We start from the raw sequence: 12,500 nt of genomic DNA, 5'->3' as shown, positions 1-12,500 counted from the left end.
AGGACTGTGGTGTGTGTGTGTGTTTATGTGTGTACACCTCAGGACTGTGGTGTGTGTTTGTGTGTGTACCTCAGGACTGTGGCATGTGTGTGTGTGTGTACCTCAGGACTGTGGCGTGTGTGTTGGTCAGTTGGGCTGCTTCTCCATAGAGCCAAACCAGCGGATCCCAACGGCTCTGTGGGGTCTAGAGAGAAGAACACACACACACACACACACACACGTATGTAAATATGCAGCATTACACACACACGTCTTAAATGCATTACCTCACATTGTAATATAACAACAATAATAATAATATGTAATATGTAATGTAATAATAAGCTTTGTTTATATAGCACCTTTCATACACACAGTGCAGCTCAAAGTGCTTTATATTTGGAGCATGTAACACAATAATAGAGAAGAGTCATTATCAGTCATTCCTCCACAGACCCACACACACGTAACACAATAATAGAGAAGCGTCTGTCATTATCAGTCATTCCTCTTCGTTGTTGTGGCCGTTTATGATCCAATCAGCAACATATCAGAAATATGGAGAAGAACATGTAACACAATAATAGAGAAGAGTCCGTCATAATCAGTGATTCCTCTTCGTAATATCTAGTCAAAATTCTATCACAAATGTATGTTGATACATATCCTTGGATAATTTGAATGGTTATATGGAAATCTTGATAGTTTTTAAGCAGATATACAACACACACCTGTGTATCACGAAGACTACACCGCGGCACACACCCCCCTCCACATGGTCAGACGTAAATATGTACACACAGACCCACACACACTGCCACACACAGACCCACACACACTGCCCACACACAGACCCACACACACTGCCCACACACAGGCCCACACACACTGCCCACACACACAGACCCACACACACAGACCCACACTCTGCCCACACACTCTGCCCACACACTCTGCCCACACACACACAGACCACACACACTGCCCACACACACAGACCACACACACTGCCCACACACACACACTGCCCACACACACAGACCACACACTGCCCACACACACACTGCCCACACACTGCCCACACACACAGACCACACACACACTGCCCACACACACTGCCCACACACTGCCCACACACACACTGCCCACACACACACTGCCCACACTGCCCACACACACTGCCCACACACACTGCCCACACACACACTGCCCACACACACTGCCCACACACACTGCCCACACACAGACCCACACTGCCCACACACAGACCACACACTGCCCACACACACACACACACACACACTGCCCACACACACTGCCCACACACACACTGCCCACACACACTGCCCACTGCCCACACACACCTGCCCACACACACACTGCCCACACACACTGCCCACACACACTGCCCACACACAGGCCCACACACTGCCCACACACACACAGACCACACACACTGCCCACACACACACTGCCCACACACTGCCCACACACACACTTTCATCGCTGTTGCAGTTAAATGTGGATCTCATTCCCACTGACACAGACACTGCTGAGAGAAGGGCAACTAGGGTGTTGAGACTAGGGCAGCTAGGGCAACTAGGGTGTAGAGACTAGGGCAGCTAGGGCAACTAGGGTGTTGAGACTAGGGCAGCTAGGGCAACTAGGGTGTAGAGACTAGGGCAGCTAGGGCAACTAGGGTGTTGAGACTAGGGCAGCTAGGGCAACTAGGGTGTTGAGACTAGGGTGAGACTAGGGCAACTAGGGTGTAGAGACTAGGGCAGCTAGGGCAACTAGGGTGTAGAGACTAGGGCAGACAGGGCAACTAGGGTGTAGAGACTAGGGCAGACTGGCACTGCTGATAGAGACTAGGGCAATTAATAATAATAATAATAATAATATGTAATAATATGTAATAATAATAAGCTTTATTTGTATGCTTTGCTTTCATACACAGAATGCAGCTCAAAGTGCTTTACATTTGGAAGCATGTAACACAATAATAGGGTCATTCAGTCATTATCAATCACTTTTCTTCATTGCTGGGGTGTTTATAGTCCACTCAGCAACATATCAAAATATAGAAAATGGCGTCATAAGACTGGCAGCCTTAACCCTTACCCCCACAAGCGCCATATGGCAGCTGTGGCAAGGAAAAACTCCCATATTCAGGAAGCAGGCAGAACCACCTGACTTAATAGGGAGGCCCATCTGCTTCTGGCTAAGCCTCAAATAGTAGCAGATGTGGAATAATCTGAAAAAAGTAGTTCCTAGGATAAGATGAGTTAACTAAAAGCTTTCCTGTACAGGTATGTTTTCAGATTTTTAAAATATTTACTGAACTACGCCTGCTTGATGTACAGAGGCAGGGTGTTCCATAGTTTAAGGGCATAATGGATAAATGCAGAAGCTTCTCCACTTTGTTTGTGGAGCACTTTGGAGTGCGATTAAAAGATTAAGTCGGATGATCAAAGTTTCCTTTGTGGTTGATAAGATATTAAAAGCTCAGAGATATATGAAGGTGCTATGCCATTCAGAGCTTTGTAAGTAATTAACATAACCTTAAAATCAATTCTATAGGAAATAGGGAGCCAGTGCAGTTCAGTAACAGGGGGTGATGTGTTCTCTCTTCTTAGTCTTAGTTAAGTCTAGCCGCAGAGTTCTGTATGAGTGCCAATTTCTTTAGATGTTTTTGGGAAGACCAGTGAAAAGTGCATTGCAGTAGTCTCACCTGCCAGTGATAAAGGCGTGAATTAGTTTTTCTGCATCTTGTTGAGTTAAAGGGCAGCACTTTGGCAATGTTTCTCAAGTGGAAATAGGCTGTGTCTGAGTAACTTTACTGATATGGGGCTTAAAACTTAACTCTGCATCTAAGATGACACCAAGGCTTGTTACTTTTGAGGACTTTGACCTGTGCATGGGATTCCCAGATTACTAAGAATAATATCTGGCTTTAGTTTGGTCCAACCAAGTACCTCTGTTTGTCATCATTTAGTTTCAAATTTTTCTCATCCCGCACTGATTAATGGAGGTTAGGCATGCAGTGAGGAGCAAAGGCCATCTGGGTTAGTTGGCTCCACAGAAATATACAATTGGGTATCATCTGCGTAGCTGTGGAAATTTAAATTATGCTGACTTATGGCGTTTCCCAATGGGAAGCATATATAGAAATAGCAGGGGACCAAGGCAGCTCCCTGGAGCCACACCAAAAGGCAAGTCATGTTTTTCAGATACATAATCTCCTAGACTGATATAAAATCTCTGCCAGTAATGTAGGTTTGAAACTTAGGGTATAAAATTAGGGTATAAGGACTAGGACAACTAAGGTAACTATGGTATAGAGACTAGAACAACTAAGGTAACTAGGGTATAGAGACTAGGGATTACTGGCACTGCTGTGGTATGTAGAGGCTAACATAGCTGTGGTATTTAGTTGCTAAATGTAGCTGTGGTATGTAGAGGCTAACATAGCTGTGGTATTTAGTTGCTAAATGTAGCTGTGGTATGTAAAGGCTAACATAGCTGTGGTATTTAGTTGCTAACATAGCTGTGGTATTTAGTTGCTAATGTAGCTGTGGTATGTAGCAGCTAACGTAGCTGTGGTATATAACGGCTAATGTATCTGTGGTATAAAGGGGCTCTTGTAGCTATGCTAATGTAGCTGTGGTTTGTAGCGGCTAATGTATCTGTGGTATGTAGAGGCTAATGTAGCTGTGGTATGTAGAGGCTAATGTAGCTGTGGTATAAAGGGGCTTTTGTAGCTATGCTAATGTAGCTGTTGTTTGTAGCGGCTAATGTATCTGTGGTATGTAGAGGCTAATGTAACTATGGTATGTAGAGGCTAATGTAGCTGTGGTATAAAGGGGCTTTTGTAGCTATGCTAATGTAGCTGTTGTTTGTAGCGGCTAATGTATCTGTGGTATATAGTGGCTAATGTAGCTGTGGTATAAAGGGGCTTTTGTTGCTATGCTAATGTAGCTGTGGTATGTAGAGGCTAATGTAACTGGTATATAACGGCTGATGTACCTGTGGTATATCGGCTAATGTAGCTTGGTATATCGGCTAATTTAGCTGTGGTGTATAGAGGCTAATGTATCTGTGGTATATAGCGGCTAATGTAGCTGTGGTATAAAGGGGCTCTTGTAGCTATGCTAATGGTATAAAGGGGCTCTTGTAGCTATGCTAATGGTATAAAGGGGCTCTTGTAGCTATGCTAATGGTATAAAGGGGCTCTTGTGGCTATGCTAATGTAGCTGTGGTATAAAGGGGCTCTTGTGGCTATGCTAATGTGGTATAAAGGGGCTCTTGTAGCTATGCTAATGGTATAAAGGGGCTCTTGTAGCTATGCTAATGTAGCTGTGGTATAAAGGGGCTCTTGTGGCTATGCTAATGTAGCTGTGGTATAAAGGGGCTCTTGTGGCTATGCTAATGTAGCTGTGGTATAAAGGGGCTCTTGTGGCTATGCTAATGTAGCTGTGGTATAAAGGGGCTCTTGTGGCTATGCTAATGGTATAAAGGGGCTCTTGTAGCTATGCTAATGGTATAAAGGGGCTCTTGTAGCTATGCTAATGTAGCTGTGGTATAAAGGGGCTCTTGTAGCTATGCTAATGTAGCTGTGGTATAAAGGGGCTCTTGTAGCTATGCTAATGGTATAAAGGGGCTCTTGTAGCTATGCTAATGGTATAAAGGGGCTCTTGTAGCTATGCTAATGTAGCTGTGGTATAAAGGGGCTCTTGTGGCTATGCTAATGTAGCTGTGGTATAAAGGGGCTCTTGTAGCTATGCTAATGGTATAAAGGGGCTCTTGTAGCTATGCTAATGGTATAAAGGGGCTCTTGTAGCTATGCTAATGTAGCTGTGGTATAAAGGGGCTCTTGTGGCTATGCTAATGGTATAAAGGGGCTCTTGTAGCTATGCTAATGTAGCTGTGGTATGTAGCGACTGGAAGGTATATGGAGGCTGGAGCATTTTCCTCTGGTGGTTCTGACTGAACTGAGATGCAGACAGTGTTGCCCCCTGCTGGTGAGGGGTGGGAGGGGGGATGCGGAACACACCTGAGGGCAAGAGGAAGGATGCGGGGGTCCGCTCTGGGAGAGGAGGGGGCGACTCCTCGCTCGGGTCACTGTCTGGGGCAACAACAGCACCAGCATTACTCTGAGAACAACCGGAGGCGGGAGGCGGGCAGTGACTGCAGAGCCTTAAAAAGCCAAAGCATTGACCCAGGCGCTACACACACACACACACACACACACACACACCAAAAGCCAAACGCAGCCCGAGCGCTTCACACACACCAAACACACACACACACACCCACACCAAACACCACACACCAAACGCAGCCCGAGCGCTTCACACACACACACACAAACACACAGCCCCGCACACACACACCAAACACAGCCCCGCACACACACCAAACACCAAACACCAAACGCAGCCCGAGCGCTTCACACACACCAAACACCAAACACCAAACGCAGCCCGAGCGCTTCACACACACACACACACACCAAACGCAGCCCGAGCGCTTCACACACACACACACACACACCAAACGCACACACACACACACACACACACACACACACACACACACACACACACAAAAGCCAAACGCAGCCCGAGCGCTTCACACACACACCAAAGCGCCAGCCAGGCGCTTCACACACACACACACACACCAAACGCAGCCGGCGCTTCACACACACACACACACACCAAACACAGCCCGAGCGCTTCACACACACACACACACACACACACACACAGCCCGAGCGCTTCACACCAAACACCAAACGCAGCCCGAGCGCTTCACACACCAAACACCAAACACCAAACGCAGCCCGAGCGCTTCACACACACCAAACGCAGCCCGAGCACACACACACACACCAAACGCCAAACGCAGCCCGAGCGCTTCACACACACCAAACACCAAACGCAGCCCGAGCACACACACACCAAACGCAGCCCGAGCGCTTCACACACACCAAACACCAAACACAGCGCTTCACACACACACACACCAAACACCAAACACCAAACGCAGCCCGAGCACTTCCACACACACACACACACACACACACACACACACGCCAAACGCAGCCCGAGCACACACACACACACACACCAAACACCAAACACCAAACGCAGCCCGAGCACACACACACACACACCAAACACCAAACACCAAACGCAGCCCGAGCGCTTCACACACACACACAGCCGGCGCTTCACACACACACCAAAGCGCGGCCCGGCGCTTCACACACACCAAGCACTTGTGGCGCTTCACACCAAACACCAAGCGCGGCCAGGCGCTTCACACACACACCAAGCGCGGCCAGGCGCTTCACACACCAAACACCAAAGCGCCAGCCAGGCTTCACACACACACACCAAGCATGGCCGAGCACACACACCAAACGCAGCCCGAGCACACACACCAAACGCAGCCCGAGCACACACACCAGCCTTGGCCAGGCACACACACACACACTCCCATTATCACCATTTCTCACACACACACACCAAGCGCGGCCCGGGCACACACACACCAAGCATGGCCGAGCACACACACCAAGCGCAGCCCCGCCTTTACCCCTCGCTTGCCAGCCAGGCGCTTCACACACACACACCAGCGCCTTGAGCACACACACACACACACACACGCAAGCGCGGCCAGGCGCTTCACACACCAAACACCAAACGCAGCCCGAGCGCTTCACACACCAAACACCAAACACCAAACGCAGCCCGAGCACACACACACCAAACGCAGCCCGAGCACACACACACACACTGCTTGGCCCGAGCACACACACACACGCAAGCGCGGCCGAGCACACACACCAAGCGCGGCCCGAGCACACACACCAAGCGCGGCCCGGGCACACACACGCAAGCGCGGCCGAGCACACACACACCAAAGCGCGGCCCGAGCACACACACCAGCGCGGCCCGAGCACACACACACACCAAGCGCGGCGAGCACACACACACCAAAGCGCGGCCGGGCACACACACACCAAGCGCGGCCCGAGCACACACACCAAGCGCGGCCCGGGCACACACGCAAGCGCGGCCGAGCACACACACCAAAGCGCGGCCCGGCGCTTCACACACACACCAAGCGCGGCCCTTTACGAGCGGATGTCCGACATTTCTCCCTCTTTTTTTGCCTTTGCCATGTATGCAGCCCAGATGAGGTGCAAGCAGCCATAGAGCAGATGCGGAGGGACTTGCACATACACACACACACATACACACACACAAACAAACACACACACACACACACTCCCATTATCATAATCATCTCTCTTTCTCTTACACACACACACACACACTCCCATTATCACCATTTCTCACACACACACACACACCTTGGAGGTGGGGAGGCAGGAGGTAGGCGGGAGAAGAACTGGGTGCACACACATCAGTACCCAATCACGAGAGGTTGGCCTCAATCACCCACGCCAAGGCAGCTGCCGATCATCAATCCCATGCCAGGGTAGTCCAACATCATCCAAATTGCGGATCTGTCTTCAAGTCATACGTATGACTGGCTGTGAATGACTTCACTGCAAGCCAGGCTTACCAATCACATGCAAGGGCGCTTTAAGCTCGGCTCCTTGACCGTCATGCAAGGCCCCCACAAGCTCGGCTCCCGCCGGTAATCACATACAGGGCGACTCCGTCCGCAATCAACTGGGGTATTCAATTCCACAGTGCTACATGCTGAAAGATCTCAGAACACCAAGCCACTGGAACCTTGGTAGAGACATTTACACACCGCTTGCGCACACACACACACAGTTATTCTCATGGACAAACAAAAACACACTAATGTCCCGCGTGTACATAGGCGTGTGTGTGTTTTAATAATGTGTGTGTGTGTCGCGTGCGTGTGCTGTATAGCGTGCGTAATGCGCGATAGAGTTCTCGGGTCGACCCGACAAACCAGCCAAGGACCGCGGGTTTGAGACGTGAATATAATAATAGGCGGGTTGGTTGTAAATATAATAATAGGCGGGTTCAGGCGTAAATATATAAGCAAATGACTGGGTGGATCAGACCTCAGGCTTAATCTTTTCTGCTCAGTGAAAAAAAAAATTCGCCAGCTGCTGTTCACCGTAAAGAAAGTCTGGCTGCTGCGTTAGCGTGCATCATGGAGAGGCGGGGGCAGACCTGGCCTTCGCTGTTATTACGCTATGGAAGATAGGTTGGTGAAAATGAAGCTTTACCGCGGGTATGAATTCCACCGTTGCTACTACAGGTGGAAATCAGAGACTGGAAAGTGTTTGGAGTGGTGCTGGATTCTGATGGAAATTCTACAGGTTATGTGCAATGCTTAAAATGCAAGGTGCTGATGAAATCTGGGAGAAACTAATTCGAAACTAGTTTGGTCAAATTTACAAAATAAGTTATTGTGCTCGCATCCAAAGTTGACATGGTTCTTCCGTCCGCGATATGAAGAAGAAGAAATGGTTTTAAGTAAATCGTCATGCTAATGTGTTGAATCTTCACCAATGCGTCAGGGTTTAACAGTCAAGCATTATGTTTCACGTCGGACCTCCGGACCCGAGTTGAACGGAATAATCCATGTTGATGTGTCGGGTTACATAGTCCGGGTCAGGTCGGGTTGTCATTTTAGGCCCGTTGAGAACTTTAGTGTGCATGTGCCCATGTGTATGAGTGTGCATGGCAATATTAATCTTGGCAATGTCTGGAGCTATGCCTGAATTGGCTGTGTGCTCAGGCCGTACCCGGTGCGTGTATATTGTTATTGTGCGTCGTCATCGCGTGTGTCTGGATGCTGATTGGCTGTGTGCTCAGACGTACTTGATTGCGTGGTTGCTGATTGGCCGGCGATAGAGAGGGAGTTGACCCGGCGTGCATCACCTGGCGGGGCGGGCGACACAGAGCCGGTTGCCGTGGAGACAGCGGAGTGGGGCGGGGAGGAGGCGTCGGCCTCAGTGTCTGAGTGGGCGGAGTGCAGGGGGTTGGTGAAGCTCAAGGCCACGGGGTGTGTGTGTGTGTGTGTGTGTGTGTTGGAGAGTGTGTGTGTTTGCTCAGGGGTGGGGCTAGACTGTGCCCAGGGGGCATGTCCCCCCTTCTCCCTCTCCACCAATGGGAGGTGGTTTGGGCGCGGAGGGGCGGGACCATCGTCCTCCGACAGGGTGGAGCTGGAGGTGTTGTTGCTAGGGGCAGGGCTGCTGTTGCCAGGGGAGGAGCCCCGTGCCTTGAAGGCGTGGCTTCTCTGCAGCACGCCCCCAGCGCTGACCCCTGACCCCAGAGGCGGCCGGTGCAAAGCTGACCGGGCCCTCCTGCAGCGGAACCTTCTTGATCACCGATGCTCAGCTTAGCTCCGCAGCCGCACTCGGGGGAGGGGCTAGTGGGCTCTGCCTGGTCCGGCTCCGCCCTCCTCTCCTCCTCGGGGCTCTGTGATTGGCGATTGGCGAGCTGCGTGCAGCGAGGCTTGCCCAGGAGGTGGTACTTGATGCGTTGGCGGAGAGGCGTTGGTGGCGGTGGGGATGGGGCCGGGAGGCGATGGCGTCAGGATCGGCGGGACTGGACGTGGCTCGGGCGGCTGCAGGATCTCCTCGCGCACGTCCCCCTCTGTCTGGCCACTGGGGGGACAAAGAGAAGCTCACACGTTATTTTAGGACCATTTTCTAGTTAAGTAAGACATTTGCCCTGTGTGTGTGTGAGTGTGTGTGTGTGTCTGTTCATCCATGAAACATGTGTCCCACAGCCACTCCCACAGCTCATCTCTGTAAATAACTTCACACCAAGAATACCAAAATCACAGAGAGACCACAGTCACACACAGAGAGAGAGAGAGAGAGAGAGAGAGAGAGAGGGAGACATCAGTCTCTGCTGTAGAGTCTCTCCGCCTCTTCTGCTGCTATCATTACACTGCTGAGGTCCGCATTTCATTTGTGATGTCATTACACTGCTGAGGTCATGGCTAGAGCTGTGATGTCATTACACTGCTGAGGTCACAGCTAGAGCTGAGCTATATATCAGGAGACAGCGAAGAGCACTACTGGCAACGCACACACACCTACATGAATGGCGCGTGCACGTGCACACACACACACCATTACAGTAATGGCACAAACACATACACTTGCAGTATTTTTTGCAGCGTACACACACACACAATGCAAGGAGTCATGGAGGGAAGAGTGGTTTGTGTGCTAGATAGGTGACTTTCCCATCAGCAGAGTCCAGATCTCGCTTACACAGACACACACACACACACACGCTCACACACACACAGACACAGACACACACACACAGACACACAGACACAAGACACAGAGACACAGAGACACAGGACACACAGAGACACAGAGACACCTGAAGCAATACAGGGGCACACACACACACACAGCCACAGGACACACACACACACACACGGCCACAGGACACACACACACACAGCCACAGGACACACACACACACAGCCTGAGACACACACACACACAGCCACAGAGACACACACACACAGCCGAGACACACACACACACAGCCTGAGAGACACACACTGGACACAGGGGAGACACACACCTGGACACAGACACACAGAGACACACACACAGGTTAGGACAAACTGCCCTAGCACACTACTCTTCATCTTTCAGTGCAGTAGGTATGTCTTCTTTGGTAGATTCTTGTGATTACCTCTTGTGTCACGTGTGGGGTTGGAGATGGGAGTGTGTGTATATACTTCATATGCGCTAGTGAGGTATTAGTGTGTCAATAATGTACCTAGCATACTCCGTGGTAGTTTTAAGTGGTATTAGTATATTATGTCTTATGCATCGTAATAATATATTGTATTCTCATATCTTGAGGCTAGTTTAGAGGTAGTGTGTGTATGTTATGTAGTAACATGTGCGTAATATTGTGTATGTGACCTCATATGCGTAAGTTTAGAGGCTAATTATTATTGTATGTTATGTGTGTCAGCCAATATAATGTGTGGCTATTATTAATAATGTATGGCATCGTGTGTGTGTGTGTTGACCTAACGTATCTTGAGGTAGTTTAGAGAGAGTGATGTGTGTATACTATATTAATGCGTGTCGCATTATTAATAATGACTTTTCCTGCGTATATTAGAGGTAGTTTTTAGAGAGAGTAGTATTATTGTATGTTGTGTCAATGGTAATGCGTGTTATTAATATGCTGACCTCGCATTATCTGAGGTAGTTTAGAAACGGAGTGTATATTTGTGTGTGTATCTTGTGTGTGTGTAATAGCGATGCGTGTGTGTGTGTGTGTGTGTGACCCTGCGTATGCGAAGGTAGTTTAAAGGGAATTAGTGTGTGTACTATGTTGTGTGTGTGTGTCGCGTGTCGCGTGTGTGTGTGTGACCTGCTATCACGTGAGTAGTTTTAGAAGCGGTGTGTGTATATTGTGTGTCGCGTGTGTCGCGTGTGACCTAAATATCTTGAAGTATGGTTTAGAGAGCGAGTAATGTGTGTGTGTGTGTGTGTGTGGCTGTAATGTACCTCGCATTATCTTGGTTGAGGAGGAGAATTAGTTTTAAGAGGTAGTGTGTGTATATTGTGTGTGTATATGCGTGTGTGTGTGTGTGTGTGTGTAGCCGCAGCCTCTGCGTATAAATAGTACGTTTTAGAAATTAGTGTATTGTATATTTGTATTATTGTGTGTATTTGTCGCATTATGCGGTAATGCGTGTATGACCTGCGTATGCGAGGTAGTTTAAGTGAGTGTGTGTATGCTGTGGCATGGAGTAATGCGTGTGTGTGTGACCTGCGTTATGTAGAGGTAGTTTAAGGGTGGTGTGTGTATATTTATTATTATGCATTAATGCGTGTGTGTGACCTGCGTGCTCGCGAAGGTAGTTTAGAAGCGTAGTGTGTATGTTGTGTGTGTATGTTGTGTGTGTGTGTTGTGTGTGTGTGTGCGTGCGTGTGTGTGTGACCTGCGTATGCGGGTGAGATTTAAAGTGTTGTATTGTATATTGTGTGTGTAATATGCGTGTGCGTGTGTGTAACGACCTGCGTATCGCGTGTGAGTAGTTTAAAGCGGTGTGTGTATATTGTGTAATGCGTGTGTGTCGCGTGTGATATACTCACGCATTATCACCCGGAGGTGGATTTAGAAGTGATGTGTGTAATGTAATATGTGTGTAATACCTGCGTATACAGGAGGTAGTTTAGAAGCGGTAATGTGTGTAATGTGTGTGTGTGTGTGTATAATGTGTGTGTGTATTATTAATACTAGCGTATCGCAAGGTAGTTTAAAGCGGTGGCCATGTGTGTGTGTGTATTGTGTGTGTCGTGCTTGACCTGCGTATCTGCGAGGTGATTTAAGGGAAGCGGTGTGTGTATGTGTGTGCTTACCTGCGTACTCACAGGAGTGGATTTTAAAGAAGCCCAGTGTGTGTGTGTGTGTGTGTATATGTGTGTATACTTAATACCTGCGCATTATCACGAAGGTAGTTTAGAGCGGTGTGTGTATATTTATTTATTATGCGTGTGG

The 12,500-nt window shown here is 49.1% G+C and overlaps 1 protein-coding gene across 1 annotated transcript in view; it reads right to left on the bottom strand.

The window, feature by feature from the left end:
* The window catches only part of ptpn12 (protein tyrosine phosphatase non-receptor type 12), a 50,160-nt gene that overhangs the window by 2,643 nt on the left and 35,017 nt on the right, over positions 1-12,500 (bottom strand). The window contains 6 exon segments of the mRNA XM_048268747.1: positions 102-184; positions 5,033-5,104; positions 8,823-9,274; positions 9,276-9,331; positions 9,333-9,443; positions 9,478-9,610. Coding sequence (XP_048124704.1) covers positions 102-184; positions 5,033-5,104; positions 8,823-9,274; positions 9,276-9,331; positions 9,333-9,443; positions 9,478-9,610 — 907 coding nt within the window.

Source organism: Alosa alosa, chromosome 17 (genome assembly GCF_017589495.1).
Source record: "Alosa alosa isolate M-15738 ecotype Scorff River chromosome 17, AALO_Geno_1.1, whole genome shotgun sequence".
In the NCBI taxonomy this organism is placed as follows: Eukaryota; Metazoa; Chordata; class Actinopteri; order Clupeiformes; family Clupeidae; genus Alosa; species Alosa alosa.
This window is presented reverse-complemented; position numbering and strand designations above follow the sequence as displayed.